This window comes from Myxocyprinus asiaticus, chromosome 37, assembly GCF_019703515.2.
Source record: "Myxocyprinus asiaticus isolate MX2 ecotype Aquarium Trade chromosome 37, UBuf_Myxa_2, whole genome shotgun sequence".
Taxonomy (NCBI): Eukaryota; Metazoa; Chordata; class Actinopteri; order Cypriniformes; family Catostomidae; genus Myxocyprinus; species Myxocyprinus asiaticus.
Window position 1 is genome coordinate 19,327,109 of NC_059380.1, and position 24,173 is coordinate 19,351,281.

At 38.3% G+C, this 24,173-nt stretch overlaps 2 protein-coding genes across 8 annotated transcripts in view; both read right to left on the minus strand.

The window, feature by feature from the left end:
* The window catches only part of LOC127428235 (SRSF protein kinase 1-like), a 49,302-nt gene extending 39,905 nt beyond the window's left edge, over window positions 1–9,397 (minus strand). For 2 of the 3 annotated variants that reach the window (XM_051676444.1, XM_051676441.1), the window contains exon 1: window positions 2,705–2,888. In XM_051676444.1, coding sequence (XP_051532404.1) covers window positions 2,705–2,853 — 149 coding nt within the window. In that variant the 5' untranslated portion in view covers window positions 2,854–2,888. Of the gene's footprint in view, window positions 1–2,704; window positions 2,889–7,977; window positions 8,033–9,019 lie in introns of those variants that run through there. The other variant, XM_051676443.1, reaches the window with a different exon arrangement.
* Window positions 9,398–11,655: 2,258 nt separating this feature from the next.
* The window catches only part of LOC127428240 (mitogen-activated protein kinase 14B-like), a 45,295-nt gene continuing 32,777 nt past the window's right edge, over window positions 11,656–24,173 (minus strand). For 3 of the 5 annotated variants that reach the window (XM_051676453.1, XM_051676450.1, XM_051676454.1), the window contains 8 exons: window positions 22,662–22,691; window positions 22,017–22,064; window positions 21,686–21,800; window positions 20,780–20,851; window positions 17,208–17,287; window positions 16,097–16,175; window positions 15,803–15,976; window positions 11,656–13,827 (listed from right to left, as the gene is read on the minus strand). In XM_051676453.1, coding sequence (XP_051532413.1) covers window positions 13,760–13,827; window positions 15,803–15,976; window positions 16,097–16,175; window positions 17,208–17,287; window positions 20,780–20,851; window positions 21,686–21,800; window positions 22,017–22,064; window positions 22,662–22,691 — 666 coding nt within the window. In that variant the 3' untranslated portion in view covers window positions 11,656–13,759. Of the gene's footprint in view, window positions 13,828–15,802; window positions 15,977–16,096; window positions 16,176–17,207; window positions 17,311–18,634; window positions 18,715–20,779; window positions 20,852–21,685; window positions 21,801–22,016; window positions 22,065–22,661; window positions 22,692–24,173 lie in introns of all 5 variants that reach the window. The other 2 variants (XR_007895065.1, XM_051676451.1) reach the window with 2 other exon arrangements.

Below are 24,173 nucleotides of genomic sequence, written 5' to 3' on the forward strand. Positions count from 1 at the left end.
ATAAGCATAGTTGGACATTGTGGGTGGTTGTTGTGGTTGCTAAGGTCTTCTGATCGATTGGTAGCGAGTTGTTGTTGTGTTTTTCAAACCCGATCTCGTACTATTCTTACGAATTCTCATGAGGTGGCAAATTCTTAAGAAATTGTGCAAGTTTGTTCATACAAAAACGTACAACTTATACATCAACCAATCACATTCGCTTCACTAGTGTAGACCCTGATGTTTCGTTTCTCCCTTGTTAAAAAAAAAAAAAAGTCTGTGCAAAGGTAAACCTGACAAAGAAGTGTAACACTTTACCCAGACCCTTAACCTAACCATGATAGTATTGTAAAAATGTCCTTTTCTGTACGACAAGGAAAGCGAACCTTTCAGGTTCAGAACGCGCGATCGTGAGATATATCGTAATTTTAACACATAACCCAAACCCAATACCTAAACCAAAGCATAAATTTGTTTGACCATGTGACCATAATTATAATTGATAAATATGTTTTGTGTGCCAAGAAAGAAATATGAGGGTTTTGAAAGAGAGAAAGCGTATGTGACAAGCGTATGGTGAACAAGTCTCGAATTTGACATCTCATAATATTCTTACAAATTCTAATGGAAGGCTGTTGGGTGTTCAGGGTGGTTGCTTACTGGCACAAGACACCCCAAAGCCTCTATGATAATTACAGAACAATACTAAATAATAATTACTCTGTTGTTGTCAGAAATGCTTTTAAAAACTTTTAAAGATTTGACATATCTTTAGTTTATCGATCAAATAACTCAAGACAGGAACCACCCTGCTGCTGCAAAACAGACCAGTGCAGCATCTGCATGGTGCTCAGCTGCTTAGAATTCTGTGATAGTGTTGTCAAAAGTACCGATACTATGGTACCAAGTCGATACTAAAAAAAAAAAGATGTAACGATATCAGTGTTTCTGCAGTACCAAGCACCGACTCTATCCAATACCAGCGCGTAGTATGACTGACACACGACAGCTTTAAAATGCTCACAGGCTTATTTAAACGTGTGCTCTGTTACTCCTTGTACACTGAAATGGACAATTAATCAAATTAAAATCGTGACATGCCCTAGTGTGATTTATTAAACCGCTAAAGGCTGCAATCTTACCGTGGATGAGCTGCGTACCTAAATAAATCTGACCGCTCATCCACTATAAACTCCACAGACATTAAGAATAATTTACTTTGTATCAGATGAGAGCAGAGCACTTATCCATTGTGAACCATGCAGCACATGTAAAATATATATTTATATAATTAAAATCACAGCACTTGCGCTTTAATCTCGGCTCAGCTTTATTTATATCGCATTTAAAACAACAGAGTTGACCAAAGTGCTTCACAGTAATACAATTTAAAACATTAACATTTCAAAGTAACCACATACAGAAACACCAGTAGTCTAAATACAAACAGTCCAAAACGGTGTCCTACATTTCATTTGTCAGACTCAAAGGCCAGTGTAAAGAGATGAGATTTCAGACGTGACTTAAGTCTTCAATGATCACACTGGGCCGTGATAAACTGTTTATCCGGAAAAGTGAAACTTGCGGCAAAAACCACACGCCATAATTAAAGCACGATTCAAAATAAAATCTAGATGCCTGAAATTGAATAAAAATATATTATAACTGTATAGTAAAATGTAATATTCACTGTAATAATAATAATAATAATAATAATAATTCATCAAAATATCACAAGCAAGACTGTTGAACAAAAGTTTGGCAAAAATATATATTTTTTTAATCCAATGACATGTTGAAAATTTTCACTTGTTAAAAGTTTTAACAATTAATTAATTAGACACCATTTTGATGATGAAATTAAATTAAACTTTTAAAAAAGTTCTGGAAAATAATAATAAACTATAACTATTAAAATAATTATTAAATTAAAAATAACTAAACTGGTGTGTTCAATAGCACATTATAATACTAGCATATTTTTGCTGTGGTATCGAAATTGGTATCAAGAACCGGTATCGGTCCCGACTACTGAAATTTTGGTACCGTGACAACACTACCCTGTGACCTGATTTGGTTTCACGCAGCCGGTGCAGAGAGCTACATACTCAATCCGCAGTCCTCCAGACCCACTGTGCTGCAATCATGGACGATACATCTTACATAATGAGTACCCGCACAGCTAGACAAAAACAATGCAGCTAGAACTGCGATAACAGCCGTTTAGTCTTCCAGCACTGCACCGGGAGTTTCATACAGTGATGGGCAGGGAATATACACTGGGGGGATGAACTTCCCAACTCAGCAAACACACATGCATTCACCTCATGCATGCATCACACCACGCGGGAGGAGTCTATACAGGACCAACAAAGGTCGAGTCCCACCTCTGCAGGATGCATGATGGAAAAGGGCAGTCAATAATGTTGAGAAGTTTGTCTTTTCTTGCATCTAAGCATGCATGCATCACACCAGCAGTGAGGGGTCTTTACAGGACAACAAATCTCTTTTTGTCCTGCAGAACCAACTCCTCAGGGCAAACGCATATCTCTTGTTGGCTTCAGACACTCCACAAGGACTGATCTAACGTGCACCCTGAAGAACGCATCAGTGGCCTGATTAAAAATGAATCAAACATCAATAAGTCAGCAGTCCCACCTCAGCTTCCACTTGTTGTCCGCACGCGCGCACACACACACACACACACACACACAGAGACACTCACTTGCACCTTAGACCACTGGCAATTTTAACCACGGCTGTGTTGAGCGAGACGATCCAGTCAAATAGCCACATGGCAGAGGAGATAATAGTGCAGGATGGTGCAGTAAGAGCCAGAATTGAAACGCAGCTCAGACTTTGTCCTCTCCACATCTCCCAGAGCACGTTTGCATGCTCTCTGCTCACTGGTCACCCCAACACTACTGATCGAACACTACTGAGTTGGAAAACAAGGCAGCACAGAAGGGAGGGGAAAGGCAAGAGAAACAAGAGCGGAGGAGGCGGCTTATAAGCGAATCATTACTCACTCCTGCCAAGCGGGGGGGGGGCAAGTAGATGACTGCCTATGTAGAGATTTAAAGAGAATAAAACTGATCTGGTCATGAACCTCTCATACGTCCTGCTGAGGGGCCTAGGCAAAGAGTCAGTTTATCACATCATATTTCAAAGACACTGACAGATCCCAGAGGGCATGTTCCCTTCTTCACACGGTTCACCTTAGCGTTCTGTATATAAAAGTGTGTGTGTATGAGAAAATAAAACACATCAGTCTTGATAGCTGTCACAAAGCACTCTTACGTAACAACTCACTTCAGGGCAGACGCTCAGTTGTCCAGTTTTAAAGAGACCAAGAGAAACAAGCACACACATGGATGCACAGACCTTAGAAGCTATATTAAGTTGCCGTCACACTAGCAAGGCTCTAAACAACTCGACTTTGGCCAATGGTGTCACACATGCAGATTGTTTGGATGAGATCTCTCTCTTCAGTCAGAGAAGGCTTGCCGTAGAACGTTATGTTCATATGCAGGTTTCAATGAGCAAAGAAATTATTCTAAATATAAACAGATTGTTGTTCCTCTGTTTTCTGATTTCATTAGTGATTTTAGTGAAGGAGAAAAATGCAGGAAAAATGCTCGGTGACAGAAACGCTATGTATTATAATCAGCGTTTGTGATTATATGCAGCCGAGTGCAATGAAAACATTCAGATCAGCTTGACTTGTCAGTTCTTCAGTAAAAGAAGCAGCTCATTGGTCACTTGACGAGAACACAAGAGTGACAGAAGCATTTTTTTCTGTCATGTCGGATTCTTTTTTCCCATAGCTGTAAAAATGAACTGAGCAGGGAGTCCCGACGATTAAGAGATTAACGACCTCCCATTGGCAGACGCTAAAGCGCGCTTCTTCTCCCTCCGCCTGGCTGGCGAATATGTAAATAAAACTCACACCTAAAAATCACTGTAAAAATCGGCTAGTGTTGCGCCAAATTTAGAGAGGATCTCTCACAGATGGTTTCACAATGGTTTCTGTACCAAGATAAGGATTTCTACAATTTTTAATTATTGCCACTGGTCCCCATTTTAGGGTTTGATTATTAAGGGACTTTTTAACATTTTTCAATTCATTTTTTTGCTTTTGCCTCTTCATAAGATTTACATTGTGAAGGTGAGACAGGAACTTATTCGGGGTAGATAGGGGAGAATGGGATCGGGACACATGGTAGGCCGGCCTAAAATCTGCATCACTGACATGAGTACCACAGCTCAACATGTTAGAAGCACGAGTGCTAACTGTTAATATGGCTCAAGTTCATAACTGCAGCCGCATCCGATGGTGGCTCTATTCAACTGTAAGTGATATAGATACTGAGAAAACTGCTCATTATGCTTAAATGGTGCTTGTTTAACAAAACCACAGTAGACTATTTCCACGGTTGTTGTTATTATGTCATATAGTCAGGTCATGAGACAATGCCCACACTCCCGGATGAAGTATGTCTGGAATCAATTCATACTACTCGCATGCATACCAAAAGAACATACTTTTTTACCAGCTGAGAAATGAGTCCATCAAATGCAGTACATACTCTGACCTTATGCGATTTCAGATGCAGCTTGTGTTTAAAGGGGCATTCAGTAGTTCTCTAGCTAGCATTAGCATTGCTCTTCTTCATGTACTTTAAGTACATACACGGCAGTGGTGTTAGATGCTGTACTGCCATCTATCGATGTGGATAAGCATGACTGTCTCTGCTGCTCCCGCCAGCTTTGGAATATCATTTGCATCTGGAAAATGTCGGAGTTTGAGTTAATATCTGAAGTTATTCATTACTACTACAATATAATTGCTTTGCCTAAAAACAAACGTCAGAATTCAAGCAAACAGGCTTCTACAGTTAAGGACAGATTATTATTGTCCCTCATATCAATAATCTTTGGAGACTGTCTACGTTTCACGTTATTTCTAAAGACAATTTATTATTATAAAAGACCTTTATTAGATTAGCGTGAAATAAACCTCAATTATCTAGCGATACAGAATGCTATGGTAAAGGAAAGATTAGAATTGTTTTTGATGATCAAATTTAGCATGCCTATGAATACTGTATTTGAATACTGTTTCCAAGCAAACCAACGTCATGGTTGACTCAAAATCCACAACAATCGCTGTGCCAAGCTTCTAAACGAATTAAGCCATATGCCATTTCATAGAGGTGGAGGTAGATGGGCTGCCATTACTGTAGATGTGATAAATAAAATAAAATTACACATTGCTTTCCGGTTGCGTTTGTAAATACAGCTGAAAACTGTCCATTACTAACATATGTTGACTACACACGTAATTTTAAAAAGTTCGAGGGAAACTTGTATGAGTTTTCTGTAAATTCCACTGATACTATTTTAGAGAGCGGTCTAAACAATTAATAATGTCTAACCTGTCCAACAAAAAAGAAGCAACATCAGCATCACTACTCATGTTTTTCACCGTCATCAAATCTTTCCACCTTGTGTATGCCGTACTGATGTTTACTCTAGTTTTTTGCCTTTGCCGGTCTTTCTGTCTTCTTACTTCGGACATTTTTCGCTTCTTCGGCAGTACAGCGACTGAATCTCCTGTTACCTCTGCTTCTAAAGCATGATAATAAGTATGCTCCATTGTGTTCTTTTGCATCACCAAACATCACTGCACTAAGCATAGACATGCGTATCTACATAGGCGGCAGCCAATGAGCACAAGGATTTTCTTCTTCAATGTTTAGTGAAACACAGCAGACTATGTCATTTCAACATGGCGAAACACACTGAAGGGGTGACCCGCACCAGTCTTTATCTCATGTGAGTGTACACCATTCAGATCACTCTTCACAAAAACACAATTCATTTGTTAATGTGTAAAAAAATTTAAATAAGCCACAAATTACTGAATCCACTTTTAAAAGGAACTTCTCTGTGACAAATGTGTTTAATGTCAACCAGGGTATGAAATAAGAACCAGTTAAATGCAGGTATTTAATACGCAGTTGCGCAGTAATTTTGCTCATTCACCCGCCACTGTGGCGGGCGACCTGTAAGAAATGTTGTTAGACACAAAGGGGCTGTGGCTGGTGGGCAAAAAAGTTCATTTCATACTCTGATGTCAACGCTAGTTTTAATCTGCCTCACATCTATACAGCTATGCAGGATTGAGCGGTCAGTTATAACGTGTTGCAAAGGACAACAGTCAATATTCAGAAATATTTAATCACTGAATGATTCACCATTTAGTATACATTTTTCCAGAGATCTTTATAGCCTAATAAGTTTGGATATGGCTTGCCTAAAATGGCAAATGTTTTTCTTATAATATAGACCTAGCACACTGAATTGTCAAACCCTGACCGAAAATCACATGCTCTCCCATTATGAGCTAATTATGTTACACCCTCAATGTTCACCAATGCACAAATAAACCACAACTGAAGGGTGAATATCCCCCCGCCCCCGGTTCACTTTGTGTGCCCAGAAGTTTTAGTGTGTTTACACTTGTAGTTCGGTTCTCTTGATTCTCTTGGTCTGGACCAAAAAAGAAAATGATACATTTAGTCCTGGTTCGCTTAGCGTTCACACTGGCATTTTTATCACCAAACCTAAAGATACAAAACAAAAGGATAAGGTCACAACCTGATTGGACAGCTTTTATGACATATATTTTGCGACGGAACTTGCCGAACATCCAAAACAATGCTGGCTGCTGGGCTAAATGTGCTCGTTGGACCCACTTTTCCTTAACCTATCACTGAACATTTTGAAAACTTGAGCATTTTTGTGCATTTTTTCCAGTATACTGGAAATATGCTTGACAGACCAAATGTTAATAAGGAACTATACCTCCTCATTGCTCCATGTTTGCCCTCTGCTCATTTTGTTTTGCATACACCGCTCTTTTCATGTTATCAAATCACGTGATTTTTAGGGTCGCATCTTGTGACATCACATCCTGTTATTGGTCCGTTTAGACATCTTTGGACAGGAAGTAATTTGCCTTTAATACTGACCTCAAGCATACCTGATTCTTCTCATCATAGGAGCCATGCTGCCCATTACAGTTCGGTACAGGCGTCGGAACCAACGTCAGCCATCCTTGCAGCATATCTTTATTTGTGTGTGCAACGGAGGAATTTCTGGTGCTGTTTTGACTCCTTTACACATTTTATTAGCTCTTCCTTTGTTCTCAGCTGGTAAAAATACCACCATATATACATAAATCCAACGAGAGCATTTCGCCCAGCAGCCAGCATTGTTTTGGATGTTCGGCAAGTTCCGTTGCAAAATATATGTCATAAAAGCTGTCCAATCAAGTTGAGACCTTATCCTTATGCCTTTTGTTTTGTATCTTTAGGTTCGGTGTTAAAAATGCCAGTGTGAACGCTAAGTGAACCAGTACTAAATGTATCATTTACGTTTTTGGTCCGGACCAAGAGAACCAAACTACAAGTGTGAACACACTCTAACAGAGCAATCGCACCAGAGTTCGTTTTAATCAAACCAAACCCGCCAAGTGGGAACACACCCTTAAAGACCCAAATATCAGTTTATTTCTAGGGCAAATGTTCTGGCTCGCCCCATGTTTACTCTGTTACATGAGGGAAACTGGCGCAGCCTTCATGCATTTCTGTGTATGTTGTGAGGCACAGAGTGTTGACAGGTCAGAAAGGAGGACTCTAAAAAGTCTTTTAAACACAGCATTCAATATCTGTGTGACTCACCTTTGTAGTTGAAGAGCAAAATACAAAGAATTAAGAATGATCAAATTACAATTCATGTTATAAAACACCTATCCTGTCTCCAGAAGATACACAAACTGTTTGGAAAATTAGATACTGAAACAGGCTATGATTTAATCCTTTTACTTTAAATATCTTATGATAAACGTAACTGAAACAGATAATGCTTCCTGTCACATCTCACCTCTCTCAATATACCATGAGTTCAAGCTTAAACTAAAAAAATACTCACTTTTTGCCAGGTTTCTTGGGTTTGGTCCTTTTCTTCCTCGCCTGAAGTGCAAGTACTGTCAGAGAACAACAAATCTGTTTAACTTTAGCACTTTTCCCACTAAATATTTACTTGATTATATACATTTCTGCACCTAGTCTTGTAAGTCTTCTAACAAGTAAATAACTGCTGAAATAAACTTACCTTTCACTTGTAGAGACCAGTGTAGGACCACATTTTGATTTTATTCTGCTATAAAACCTTTAAAGTTACCATGGGAGTCATAATCTCGAAAATATCAGTTACTACAGTTAGTATTACTACTACTCAACAAAAGACATGGGGGGAAAGAGAGAAATATTCTTAAAGTTTCTTATGTTTGAAGGAGACCCCACATTAATTTAACTAATTTAACCCAACAACAACAACTAGTAGCTATTAGCAGCTAATAGCAACTTATAGTATTTGAGGCAGAAATTATGGTTACAATGGTAAGTTTTTTGTAAGGAACGTGAAATACTTTAATACTGTAAAAATTTTAATACTTTAAATTTCTGTGCGTGTTAAATTTTTCACATTTTATGCAGCCAGCACTTTGTTTACACAAACAACAGTAAAAAGGAGAACGTTATTACCACAGCACCGATTCAATTTCATTGTTATAAGCGTTTTATTGTTACAGATGTACCGTAATACATATGTTTAGCTAGCAGAGACTCACAAATGACTACATGAAATAAACAATTATGACCTCAACAAACTAAAACTACAATCAGAAATATACCAAAAGTGTCATATATAAGCAAGAAACGTTGCGTGTATATGAAATTTCAAGTGCAATACGAGATGTTCTTGTAACGCTTCAGTACCGCTATATATTAGCAGCAGCTAAACACACATGGGCTTTTGTCTCCATTACCAAACACTGGCACATCTTACAGAGCGTATGTCCGACAATAAGGACACGCCTTAAGCAATGTGCAGTGTTTATTCGTGTTTATATGAGTGCTATTTTCATATGTGTTGTTGTGAAGGACTGCAGTTATGTAATTTTGATGCTTACCTTTCCTTTCCATGCTGCACCGGCTAAGCGCTCACATTCACGCAAATGTAACGGTCCGCGCATGCGCACAAAACTTCCCAAACAACTGAACAACTCTGTATCGCCCTCGTCCTTAGACAGTGGCGCCTACAGCTGTCCGGCTGTACGCACTGTGCTGACCTGATAAACATTTACCTAAGAATATTTAATCAGCAATCATTAATTGTGTCTGTATTTCTGTCGGCTGTGTGAAATCAGAACAAGCAATGCCCGATTCTCGACTGAATCATTCTTTTGAGTCGATTCTTCTCAGTGAGTTGGCCGAATGGCTGAGCAAAACGGTTTGAATTGAATCGCGATTCAGTGTGATTCGTTCAGATCGCACGTTTATTAAATCGTTTGGAGTGTTCTCTCACACCGAGGACAAACAGAGCAGTAGATAAAGGGCATACGGAACAAAGTTCTCTGCCGAGTTCATAGCTGTCTCGAGTTATACAGAGTTATGCCACCTACCAGCCAATCAGAAATTAGAATTAGTTGTTTCCGGGTAAATTACGTGATCCCGCTGCAAGCACGTTCGTTACCAGGCAACATGGATGCACACACACACACACACACACACACACACACACACACACACACACACACACACACGGAGTGGAACTTGGAAGAGCAAGATCCGATGAATGCGGTAGGTAACCCCTTCATTTTTTTTTTTTTTTTTTTTTTTGCATTTTGATTTTACAATTCCTGGACGAAATCACTTGCCTGTGATCAAAGATAGTGAGAGCTGATGTTGGGGAATATAGCCAAATTCGTGCTAAATTATTATTGATACAGTCAAAAACTTTACAACTGCTTTGCAACCAGAAGCTTTAGCTTTGCTTTGGCTATCTGAAACTAAGGAAAGCACTAGAGGCTACCTGAAACTAAGGACAGGACAAGAGATGTATTTCATTATTTTATTTCAAATTCTACTGTATTAATACTCTTTTTCAGCTATGTTAAGACTACATCTCTTAAAGCAGAAAGCTCTGGCTATCATTTCAGTAATGTTTTATATCCTGGCAATGCATACATTAATCATTGCATTTGTCTGTTTCAAAGATGTCAGGAAAAAAAGCAAAAGAGTATTATTTCATTCTGGGCACCAAAGGGTCAGCCCCCTAAAAAGGTTGCCAGATCAGAGGAGGAGACGGTGGAGAAGACAGCAAGGGAGACAGTAGGGGAGAAAGTAGAAGAGACCATAGAGAAGACAGTGGACAAGACAGGGAAGAAGAAAGCATTAAGTGGAGCAGCCACTTGGTGTACTTTTAAAAGTGAGTTGTCAACCAAATGGCCATCATCACCATAGGCACCACCAGCTCCTACTACTGGTGCTGTTTGCAGACAGGAGAACTCATGTGCCCATCAAGGTGTGACAGACGTGAACAGGCATATAAAAAGTAAAGGGCATCAGGCCAAAGAACAGGTACTTCAGTCAACAAGCGGCATTGCACAGTTTTATGCTCCAGCTTCTGTTGGTGGCATGACAGCACAAGAGGCCAAGGTACATGGTACATATGAAAACCAAAAGACTGGTGGTAATGTTAGCTGAATTTTCTTAACATTGTAGGTTATATTAATAATAAATAAAAAAACACTTATGTTGCATGGAATGCTTCTGATTTAGTGCTTTAATTAACCCTTTCTGTTGCAGACAAGGAGAGCTGAAGGTGGCTGTTGCAGTGGTCCAACATAATGTGCCATTTGCAGTAGCAGACCATTTCAGCCCGTTGTTGAAGGAGTGCTTCAAAGATTCCACCACTGCACAGAATTTCAAGTGTGCGATCACCAAAACAACATGCATTATCAATGAAGCAGTGTCTTGCAGAAAAATGCCATACCATGGGGAAACTGTGTAAGTCTGTCCATTGATAATGAACCTGTCAATACAGGAGCAAAAAGCCAAGGCTATACAGAAATTGACATTCAAAAATAAACTAAGAAATGTTCACTGGACTCGATTTGTAATACACACACACACACACAGATTTACACATTTTAATTTCTTGAATAGTTCACCCAACAAATGAAAATTCTCTCATTGGCAAGATACAGTGACAAAGGAGTTACATTTTGGTCTGTTCTCACCCAAAACCTATTGGATGGCTGCAGAAGACATGGATTAATTTTATACTTCCTTTATGTGCTTTTTAAAGTTTTGGTCACCATTCACTTGCATTGTATGGACCTACAGAGCTGAGATATTCTTCTATAAATATCTGTTTGTGTTCTGCTGAAGAAAAAAAATCATACACTTCTAGGATGGCATGAGGGTGAATAAACGTTGAGAGAATTTTCATTTTTGGGTGTACTATCCCTTTAGCAAAATTGCATCAAATTGAACCAAGTACTCTTTAATAAAATAAAATGTAGAAAACCTACGTCTTTTAAGTTTTGTTAATTTAATTTGGTTCAAAATTACACAATTCTATTTGATGTAATTTTAAGAAATTTAAATACGTAAATCCTAAAAATACAAATATTTTTTGGAGTGTACCATGCAATGAATTTCTTTTCACAACCATTATGAAATATGCTTCACTCTGAGAGAATCAACCACTTGAGTGCAGTATTTGTTAAAAATTACTTTGAACTAATGCAACATGCCACAGTCTCTTTCAAAAATTTTATTGTTGAGAATGAATTAAAAACCACCAATCTACTTGATTTGCAAGAGTTATATCAAAGAATGCATATTGTGAAAAATAACTGCCTCTATTCCTGTATAGCAATGGTTGTTTACAGACCACATCCTGTAATTGCTTATCATGGCTGAATAAGGAAAAACTGGTTGTATGCACTAAAGAGAGACAAGATGATCTCTTTTCCATGAAAAATTAAATCACAATTAATGGATTTTACTGCTGGATGCACCACATTATCTATTGACACATTTTCACTGTAAATGTGCAACAGAAACACACTGCCTTACATACGATACATGCTCAACACAAACAATATTGCTGCATAAAATTAAGTGATAATATACAGTGGAAAAGAGAACACAAACAATTGAACCAATAATAAGTTAAATTCTGTCTTTTACTTCTGCGAGTCTTTTAATCTGGGATGTTAAATTAGGATCACCACACGCAATGGAACAGAGTATTGGCTCAGGTTCTTTCGTTTTCACAAGCATGTACTCTCAGGCTGTATGGGGGACTGTTTTTCATGGACTATAACGCAGCAATGCTCAAAGAATTGTCCTGATGATACAAACTTCCTGTTAGATTCTTGATCTCCATTTAAAACCGATTACTCTCAACTTTCATAAATAATAAATTAAGGAACAAAATGATAAAGAAACCGCACTTCAGTCTAGCTAGATTACCAGCTGCCCTGTAACATGGAGTGCACTCACTGGGGGAAAAAAGGCAGAGACCTCTGTATTTGAGAGAGATATAAGGGTGAATCTCACGAAACTGGTCAAGACGACGTCTGGTCAGGTCACATTTCACCCCAGATTAAATATAAAATTACAATTGCATGACAATCAAGCACAAATTTCCCAAGAACCATAAATGTTTGTTACTCTAATGTGTCCAGATTTTTTCTTTTGTGCAAGTCCCATTATTTTCAATAATAATTCTCATTACTGTAATACAGTTAAAATTACTGTAATAAAATTACATTTTATTTAAATCACCATACATTAAAGGCAGTACAAGTACCACCATGATTTAGAAATACCTCCAAATTTAAATGGTAGATTATTCTTCTTTTCAGCAGTAAAGTGATGAGATTTTGTTTTTTGCGGCATGCTTAATTGTCATAAATATAATGTTCCTGGACAGTTTTCTGAGATTCACTCGTAACATTTTCATGTCAAAAAGTTTGTCAAAAACTTTTACATTTTAACATTTTATCACACTCACACCAAGTGATTTTCTCTTAATATTTTCTAAGATATTTCAGAGCAAACTTGGTTACATTAATTCAATCAGCATTTATTACTGATCCTGTCATCCACCATTATCTAGGACAGAGACTCAGTTGGGAGAACCACCCTGCATTGACATACCCTTCTCATTTACATTCTACACGGAGCACTAAATAGGAAAAAATATTCTCTTTAGCTGATTGGATTCACTTGTTAGATCGTTTTTGCTACTTCAATTACACGTCACATTCTGAGACCAGATGGTAATGGTGTACTTTACTGCAAATCCTAAATAAAACTGTTGGCACACATCATTTTTTATTTACAGCTGTGCCATTTTATTTACACATCTAAAACGTAGCATTTTGACAGCACTCGAGTTTGTCTGGCCATTTGCAATATATAGGCATCAAGCAGAGTTTGGAGTCAAGGTAAATGTTTTCCTTCCCCAGAAAGAGAGTATTAAAAATGAAACCGCAAGCTTAAAATGCTGATATTCATCTGACTGATATGTGAGAATACATATTTTTATCTTCTAAACTCTTATTTGAAAGTGGTCTGGCCATAAAAATAGTTAATTTTGGGGAAGAAAATAAAGATATAAAGATATAAAGAAAACGGTGCACAAAATATTACAATCTCGGTGTCCTTTTTTGAAATTCAAGTGAAGAACTTTGCATGTGTGTTTTGTTTCCTTCATTTGACAGAGTGTATAAAGGCATGGATAAGCGGTCTCAGAGAACACAAGGAAGCCAGCACTTCATAATGGCAGGCACTTGAATGTCTTTTCCCTGTGTGGATGAAGATCTAGCGAGTCGACCAGAAAGGGTGGCTCCTCATGATTCCATCTCGTCTCCATCGAACACGGGAGGCTCGAAGCTGATCACCTCCTCATATGTGAGCCCTGCGGGGACAGAAACTCATTGTGAGCTACCCATGATAATTCTGTAGTTTACGTAATACACGAAATTCTATGACAGCATTATGAAAGTCATCAGGAAACCCTGATGCAAAGAACAAATGCAACCGCCAAAGGGCCCTGTATACCTGTGCAATTCTTTTAAGTCCAATTTTTGCTCGTCATATTGTAAGATATGACCCCAGTGAGATCTTGCGTGAAAGCCAAGGCACACTGTGCAACATTAAAGCTGAAGAATGTAACTTTTTCTGTGTTAAAATACTTTCTAATATTCCAGCTTAATATGCAGACAACTATTTGTAAGCCATTCATAGGGTACGTTTATCGAAAACTGTAAGCACTGTCTTTCAGTGGCACTTTGAAAACTGCTGTTTGTTTTGAGCGACCCGCTCCAACAACGTCACTCAACCAATGGCATGAGTTGGGGGCCGGGACTCTCTTTGTTTGACCAATGGCAGATGGGGGCATATTCAGAAATCTGTTTTGAAAACAAAGTTTATATTTGCAATTCTGTTTGGTGGCATAGTAATGACATGCTTCGGCTTTAAATGTCTTGACAGTACAATATGCATATTGGCAACAACTTGAGTCATGATTGACAGCGTTATCTGGGCAATTAATTGTGTTCTGTTCTGACATCCTAAATGAAATGCAACATTCAAATGGTACCGCACAAACCAAAGCAAGCCCTAGTGCTAATGTTGAAAATATTCTGCCTGGAAAAGAAAAAAAAATGAGATTGAAGTATCAAGAATCAGTTGTGGCCGAAAAAACAAGCAAAAAACAAACAAAAAAAACCAGATCAAAGATGGCTCATTTTTCAAAGCAAACTTGAGGTCAGTTTGATCATAGTGTAGTGGAAAGCCATTCATTAAAAAAAAAAATAATAATTTAAATTAACGTTAACGGTGTATATATAACAAAGAATAACTTTCAAATTACATGTGACACATCATATTATTAAACCAAAGATATAAATGGTGAAATTAGACATTTTTCTTTTCTGTTTTTTTCCACTTAGCTCTCAAGCTAACCACTTAGCCAATTAGCTTAGCATACCGCTAGCTCCTTCTCTTTATTTCCATCACAGTTCCCCTCACTGTCGCCATTAAGTTATAAGGCGGTATGATTCTATTTAATAGAACTTTTAAGTTGTGATATAATTTTACAAACTTTTCATTTTTTAATCTTTGTTGTCAGGTTTAGTGGTATGGATAGGTGTAGGGCTGCTGCAGGACTCCAATAAACACAACAAACACAGAGTATAAATGTGACAGCCAACTGTTGCAAGACTTGAGCATTTCGCTGGTTATTTGAAGGGGTCGTAACTTGTAGTGGGCGTGTCTTGTAGTAGTCTTGCCAGAGGCAGACAGACCCTCCACCGAAATTCTGTGGCAGAGAAGGCATGGGTGGACGTTGAGCACGTTTGAAACCAGCAAAAAGCAGCCTCGTTTTAATGCTGTACTTCACAATCTGTGAGAGGGAATTTAAAACGAAACTCGCTGCTAAAATGATATCCTTGTCCATTATGAATATTCAGTGTAGCTGTGTAAAAAGCACCCCCCAAACAGAGGTCACTGCCAAACCAAGCAACTTCCTATTGGTCAGCGCAGCAAATTCGCCTGTCAAAGTTCACAAAACTTGAACTCCATGTGAAATCCGCAAGCAGAAGTCGAATTTCACAATCCCGGGATTCCCATTGAGATGACTGTATTTCGGCCACGGAATTTTGCCATGCAAAGTTAAATGTGACCGCGCCTTAAGTGATCAAACTTATAGACTGCTGATTTTGCCCTTAAACAAAAACAATCTTTTACGATTCCAGAAAAAAAGGGCAAAATTGTGGCCAAAATTGTACAGTCTGCACCGGTCTTAACTTGTTCTCAATGTTCTCAAGCAGACCACATGAGTGGCAGCAAGTAAATCCATCGACTATGCATGCTTCAATCTGTAAGCTTACGTTTCCATTCCTCGATCTCAAGCTCACGACTCTCGAAGCTCTGATCGTAGGGCTCTGCCTCTGGCTCGTCATCTGGGTCGTGATACTGGGTGAAGTACGGGTGCGCAAGAGCCTCTGACGCAGTGATACGTTTATCTGTGTCCAGAACCAGCATCTTCTCCAGCAGGTCCACAGCTAACCAGATCAAACACATCCACAAACAATGAAGTACATTTTTCAAAGCAAGAATGTTCAACTAGTAACAAAATGTTTCATCAGCCACAAGTGGTGTAGAACAGTACAAAAAATTGTTACCTAATGGGTTTGCACCAATAAACACATCTGCAAAGTTCCTCTTGGGCATATGTTGCAGGGAGTTGATGTAGTTCCTTGCCTTTTGAAGGAAAAACAATATTTACGGTTTGCATATACTGTATGATTAAAGAGACAAGAGCTTAAACTTCTCAGATTGTGCATCATCTATGGGACATAATCTGGTAAAAAGAGATGGCAAAAAGGACCAGGTCAGTGAGGTAAAGAAAACATGGATATACATTGGCCCCAAAAATTTATTTGGGTGTATGTCATGGTATTAGATAAAATATTTTAGGGTAGTTAGCAAATGAAAACATTAAGCAACCCTTGTTTTAAATAATAAATAAACAATAGACATACTGTTTAAAAAAAGTATAAACTTTGTGGAACATGTCCATAGTTAATTTGAGGAACTACAATGGTTACTCTTCTAGGACACCAGTGTGAACATAAGAGGAATTGACATCATAAATCCACTTTAACTATGATCTTGGGACCAGCTGGGTAAATGTAATCGCAAATATGGCCTTGAAAATTGATGAGCGTAATGTTTTTGCAAATGCCAGTTGGATTGATTTGTAAAGCATTTACATGCATACATTTTAAATGTGGCTAAAGTGTCCAAATACTTTTTGGGGCCACTGTAAACTTCTGTTCCTACCATCCATAAAGGCCACAAACACCTGATATTTCTTCATAGTTCATGTTCAGCCACTGAATGGAATCATTTTCTCATCAGTTGTTTCAATCAGTATTTTGGGTTTTCCAGTGGACCTCTGTGGTATTTTGTACCACATAGAAGATTCTACATTGTATGTTAGAGATTAAATAGTTCATGCTCACTACATGTCTATGTTTAAAATGAGTGGTGGCATTCATCTAAAAGCCTTGAAGTGTACTGTGGAATTGCGGTGGGTAGAAATTAGGTCAAAGATGTGTCTCCAACAAAAAGCTGGTAGTAGTTTGGAGAGGTGGTGGGAGGGATTGGAAAATAAGGAACACCCCAGGACAAATAGAAAGCATCCATTTTGTGAAATTTGGCCAGTGGCCACTCATTCCAGAGTGCCGTAGATGGCCAGATGAGGATGGTTTTGGGCAGGTCCTTGCTCACCTCGTGGCTTGGCATCCTGCTTATTAGAGAGGCTGGAGGGGTCCCTGTGAGTCGCATTATCTGCTGAAGCTGGTTTATATCTTGGGGAACCCAGGTCAAGGGCCTTACAATAAATAGAATACACTCACATTGAGTGTATAAAATAAAAAAAGACACTTCAACCATACAGCTGATTTAACATCTTCGGAATTGCTTTTATTTAACGCTGCAGCTTGAGAAGGAAAAACAGGACAGGAGTGGGGACATGGTAGGGGGGAAAAGATGCAAGCAATGCTATATCAGACAAAAGCAGGTTAAAGAAATAGTTCACCCAAAAATGAAAATTCTCTCATCATTTACTCACCAACAGGCCATCCCAGATGTGTTCGACTTTCTTTATTCTGCAGAACATAAATTAAGATTTTTAGAAGAATATTTCAGTTCTGTAGGTCCATTCAATTCAAGTGAATGGTGACCAGCACTTTGAAGCTCCAAAAAGCATATGAACACAGCATAAAAGCAATCCATACGATTCCAGTGGTTAAATCTCCAGGTTCATATTCTTCTTCTTTTGTTTGGCAATCTGCATTTTTCATGCATATTGCCACCTGGTCAAAGATGGAGATTTATTAGGAATTAAAGGAATTAAATATTGATCTGTTCGTCTACCACACCTACCATGTTGCTTCTAAAGACATGGATTTAACCACTGGAGTTGTATGGATTACTCTTATGCTGCCTTTATGTGCTTTTTGAAGCTTCAAAGTTCTGGCCACCACTCACTTGCATTGTATGGACCTATAGAGCTGAAATATTCTTCTACAAATCTTAATTTGTGTTCTGCAGAAGAAAGAAAGTCATACACATCTGGGATGGCATGAGGGTGAGTAAATGATGAGAGAATTTTAATTATTCCTTTAATAAATCCAGGATTAAAGTGATAGTTCAACCAAAAAGGACAATTCAAGGCTGTCCTGGTTCTCATCCACTTTCATTACATGGAAAAGAGCAGCTTGGACATTCTGTTAAATATTTCTCCTTTTGTGTTCCACTGAAAAAACAAGATATATAGGGTTGGAACGACATGATCAATGAGTTGGGTAAATTATCCCTTTAAGACAGAAACAACAGGAAATGCAACAGGAAGTATAGGACACAGGAGACCTTTGGACAACAACAGGATCGTGAAAGGCATTGGTATGCACTCAGTACACACATGTAGATCTTCAGCAGAACCTTGCAAAATCATCTGCCAGCTATTTGACTATATTAATGTGCTGACTGCATAACTAGCATACATGAGTAGTTCATGCCAGTAAAAAAAGAATAAAAAAGATGTGACATGAATATGAAGTGTGGTCGGAATGACTGAAGCAAGCAGAATAGATCACTAGGCTGTCATTGCAACACAGAGGGAGTCAAACTCAGGCACAACAAAAAAAACTCACAGACTCCGAAGATATTTTCATCAAGAGCTCTGGCCCTGGGGTTCCGACGAGCATCATGATAAGCTTCAACTGATCAATATCTTTAAAAGCAAAATAAAGGAAAACGCAGGGAATGGGGTGACTATGAAAGCAGGCATACCACCTGCAACCGACTAGCAAATAGCAAACTATGGTTCATGGCATTGACGTAACTAAAGCCTGTTGGCCATTTAAAAAAAGGTTACAATTTGTCCCTCCCAGACTTCCTGTTTCAATAGGTAATATGTCAACACTGGAAAGAAAACTTGACAGCATCAAGCCATGGATTTCAGGGGGTCTTGTATGGCGCAAACGGCCACAAATAATCACAGATTTGTGATTCATTTCTGGCATGAATAACAAGTCTTGAAAAGCTGTATATCGTCACATTGAGCTAAACAGGTTGCAGGCTAATTCAATAGTGCAATCAGACTTACCTGATTGGAGTACACTAGCATGGATCAGCACATGAAAGTAAGTGAATGCAATAGCGTGTCAGGCAGATAAGCTTTGTGACGGGGGTACGGTCACCCTGCACACTACGACATCCAAGCGTGACTGTAATCAGTCAAAAGTGCCATCAAGGAGCCTTATTACACAAAACCTTAGCAGTGAAACTACTTGTGATTATGTTTAAAAATCGCATGTGTATGACAACTGTGATTAACAATATAGTCAGTGAGTGATTTTTATAGGCCAGATCCACAGTGACTTCTATCCACATCTGGCACCTGTGCATGTTATTGAACAAGCACAAATAATCATGTAAAGGTTAGTGGTGGGATGAGGATGGTTAATGGGGCATCACTGTTAGAAGACTCAACGGTGATGTAAGAAGACAGATGACAGATCAGGGCAATTCAAGAATGCAGTTCAGATAGAAACATGCAAGAACGTGGCAAGCCAACATATAAAAAAATACAGTAAGTACAAGCTTCAGTGCAGCAAGCCATAGAACAGAAGCACAGAACATCACATGACTTACTGTATGTATGAATGTCTTTGAGAGTCATACGCTTTAAAATCAGAGAAACAGAGTTTGTGTATTTAAAGGAATAGTTCAGCCAAAAATGCTGTCATCTTTTACTCACCTTGTCATTCCAAACCTGTTTGTATTTTCTTTCTTATGTGAAAAACACAAAAGGCAAAATTTTGTTGAATTTTAAAGCTTTGAAAGTGATGTTATCAAGCTCCAAAAAGCACCATAAAGAAGTCCATATGACTTGTGTGCTATATTCCAAGTCTTCTGAAGCCATATACAAGCTTTTTATAAAGAACAGACACAACTAAAATAGCTATTTACTAAAACTCTTGCCCTTAAATCTCATTCGCACTTCCAGATTTTTAAACTTGGCGGCTCAACATGCATTGTGCCAGGTTTGAATTGGACGCAAAACAAAATACATGGGGATGGGGGTTGGGGGGGAGACTATTCCTTAGTTTAGTGGGAACACACTGAGCATTTGACAATGTGCCACCTACCACACGCACAGTTTTAACTAATATGTCATCACTCCCATTAAGTTATACACACACACAAACACTTGCACACACACAGAAAAAACAAAAAGCACACAAAAAACAGATTTATCTGCACATTTTGAAAGCATAACAGCTAGTTTATCCTAATCTATTCTTCTGCAGAGATTTCCTTTGGACCACATATTTTCTCTTTCAAATGGCCTAGACCCCATTTAATGTGGTATGAATGTGTGTGTCTGTACGTGTAGATATATTTTTTACAGGGGGTTTTATTCAAAGACCATGTTCATTAGAACAGAAACAATAATATATTAAGATTCCATGAGCAGTGCGTACCGGAGCCACAAACTTTGTGCTCTAAGATTCAGCAAAGTTCATGTTTTTGCCAACAGTACCAGCAGGCTGGGTGACTCACTGGAAGGCTGTGGTGCTGACACTAGCTGACTCATTCCCCTCGGGATCACTGCCCCATATGCATAAGAACTGACTGAGACGCGTGGGTGTCTTTTTCACACTTTTAGATTGGAGAAAGGGAGTGTGTGTGTGTGTGTGTGTGCAATACATGCCAAAAATATCAGATCACCAGAGGGTATTTCCAGAAAGAGAGATTTTGGGCACTAGTTGAATGGAGGGGGCAAAGGATACGATCAGTGCCGGGAAACAGGGTCCGTCCAGTGAGGAGCTCAGCCATTATGCAGCCAACTGACCAGATGTCCACTACAATACAAAACATAAATACTGTTCTCATTCATAGAAACAGCATGAATGTATTTACTTTCTTCTGATCAGTGCCATTTGTTCTAAAGAAAAATTCGTAATATTTCAAGTAAGGAACTGACGAAGGATAATTGAATTAGGTGATAATGCAGCCACATTGTGTGGTGGGCATACATTTGTTGTAATAATTCAATGGTGCATTATTTCATTTATGTTGTTATACCGTTACCACGTGTTTAAGGTTTTCATTTAAAATGAAACCCATTAAGTTCTAAAAGGTATTTGAAACTTTGGGTAACACTTTACAATAAAGTGCCATTTGTTAACATTAGTTAATGCATTAGGTATCATTAACTAACAATGAACAATATATTTATTACACCATTTATTAAGCTTTGTTACTATTAGCTAATAAAATTACAATTGTTCATTGTTAGTTAATGGTAGTTCATATTGCATTAACTAATGTTAACAAAAACAACTTTAGATTTTAAAAATGTATTAGTTAAATGTCAGAATCAAGAATTCAACAATGTTGAGCAATTGTTGCAATGCAATAACTTGATTCATTTCTAAAGCAACTTTTCTATTGATGTGGAATTTTTTTTAACCAGTAATATCATAATGCAATTTTTATGATCCAGTCAAATCCTGATGAATGAAATCAAGTCCCACCCTACATTGTTTTGCACTGATTGTTCTGTTTCACGTCTAAATATTACACATTATGGAATTTAAAAGTTTTGTGAATGCCATTTAATGTTGACTTTAAATTAAAAAGAGATATTACAAGAACGCAAAAGAATACAAGTGAGGATTCTGGGTAATCCTGACCTGTCATGTTGTAGTGCATCCAGTTGAGCATGATCTCTGGGGCACGGTACCATCGGGTGGCTACATATCCCGTCATCTCATCGTCTGTAAGTCGTGCCAGCCCAAAGTCCAGAATCTGCAACATTTTTCAGATATCAGCTCCGACATTAGCCATAAACTAGTTGAGACTTATCAGCACTCCTATTACCCTGTGTGTGCCTTAGTGTTTGCCCAACTATAAACCTAAGTGTTGGTCAACAGGGGATAATAATTTCAGATGTGACAGTGGAAAAAGCATCAGATGATGGCAGATTTTGATAAACAGTGCATGCTCTGATAAACATGTACTTACCTTAAGCTCACAGTCTTCATTTACAGCCAAGTTACTGGGTTTAAGATCCTGTACAATAGGAAAAGTTGAGCAGACAGACCAAATGAGTGGTGCGCATTGAATTTGCATAAGGTTTTACTACAAATTCCTTTCAGAAACACTACTAAAAGTAATCATGTGAACCAAATTGAGGTCGCCACTCAAAAAACCTTGATTAGAACCCGTAAAGGCCTGTTTGCACAAGCAGTAGTGCAGACGAAACCCTAAAACCAAATGTGTTTCCCTGAGCAAAATCAGCAATAAAACCCATGCTCTGTACTAATGAGAAAAACTAATTTCCACACTGATGGATAGCTCTGTAAGTGTGAATAAAATTAGTTTTTCCTTCATCGTGGTGTGCTGATTTTGAATCTCCACACTAATCTTGATGATCCAGTCAGTAATCTGAGGAAATAAATTAATCTTTTAAATGAATTTTGTAATAACTATATAGGCAAGACTTCCCAGAAGCTCTTTTTTTTTTTTTTTATTGAGGCATTTACAATAAATATCTTGTTAGCTTCCAAAACATAACACTGCCTGACCTGAAATGGCACAAGAGACAAGTAATACCCCACATTAATGATAAATAATAAATCTTATAGAGAGAAAGCATGGTGTACTTACCCTGTGGATGATGCCTGCTGAGTGAATGTACTGTGGAGAGAGAAAGACAGATGAACTCACTTAAATCAAACACAAAAATCAATGAAAAGGCAACAACAGCTGAAGTCAGAAGTTTACATACGCCTTAGCAAAATACATTTAAACTCAGTTTTTCACAATTCCTGACATTTAATTGTAGAAAACATTCCCTGTCTTAGGTCAGTTAGGATCACTACTTTATTTTAAGAATGTAAAATGTCAGAATAATAGTAGAGAGAATGATTTATTTCAGCTTTTATTTCTTTCATCACATTCCCAGTGGGGCAGAAAGTTACATACATGTTGTTAGTATTTGGTAGCATTGCCTTTAAATTGTTTAACTTGGGTCAAACGTTTTGGGTAGCCTTCCACAAGCTTCTCACAATAAGTTGCTGGAATTTTGGCCCATTTCTGCAGACAGAACTGGTGTAACTGAGTCAGGTTTGTAGGCCTCCTTGCTCGCACACGCTTTTTCAGTTTTTTTCAGCCCACAAATTTCTATCAAATCGAGGTCAGGACTTTGTGATGGCCACTTCAATACCTTGACTTTGTTGTGCTTAAGCCATTTTGCCACAACTTTGGAGGTATGCTTGGGGTCATTGTCCATTTGGAAAACCCATTTGCGACCAAGCTTTAACTTCCTGGCTGATGTCTTGAGATGCTGCTTCAATATATCCACATAATTTTCCTTCCTCATGATGCCATCTATTTTGTGAAGTGCACCAGTCCCTTCAGCAGCAAAGCATCCCCACATGATGCTGCCACCCCCATGCTTCACGGTTAGGATGGTGTTCTTCAGCTTGCAAGCCTCACCCTTTTTCCTCCAAACATAATAATGGTTATTATGATCAAACAGTTAAATTTTTGTTTCGTCAGACCAGAGGACATTTCTCTAAAAAGTAAGATCTTTGTCCCCATGTGCACTTGCAAACTGTAGTCTGGCTTTTTTATGGTGGTTTTGGAGCAGTGGCTTCTTCCTTGCTGAGCATCCTTTCAGGTTATGTCGATATAGGACTCGTTTTACTGTGGATATAGATACTTGTCTACCTGTTTCCTCCAGCATGGTCCCATGGTGTTTATACTTGCATACTGTTTGTTTGTACAGATGAATGTGGTACCTTCAGGCATTTGGAAATTGCTCCCAAGGATGAACCAGACTTGTGGAGGTCCACAATCTTTTTTCTGAAGTCTTGGCTGATTTCTTTTGATTTTCCCATGATTTCAAGAAAAGAGTCACCGAGTTTGAAGGTATGCCTTAAAATACACCCACAGGTACACCTCCAATTGACTCCAATTAGCCTATCATAAGCTAATTGGCTAATTGCCTATAGGCTTGACAACATTTTCTGGAATTTTCCAAGCTGCTTAAAGGCACAGTTAACTTAGTGTATGTAAACTTCTGACTTCAAATGTACATGCAGGGGGTACATCTAAATGAACCACACTTAAAGGAATGGTTCACTCAATTTTAAAATTGAGCTGAAAACAAAAGAA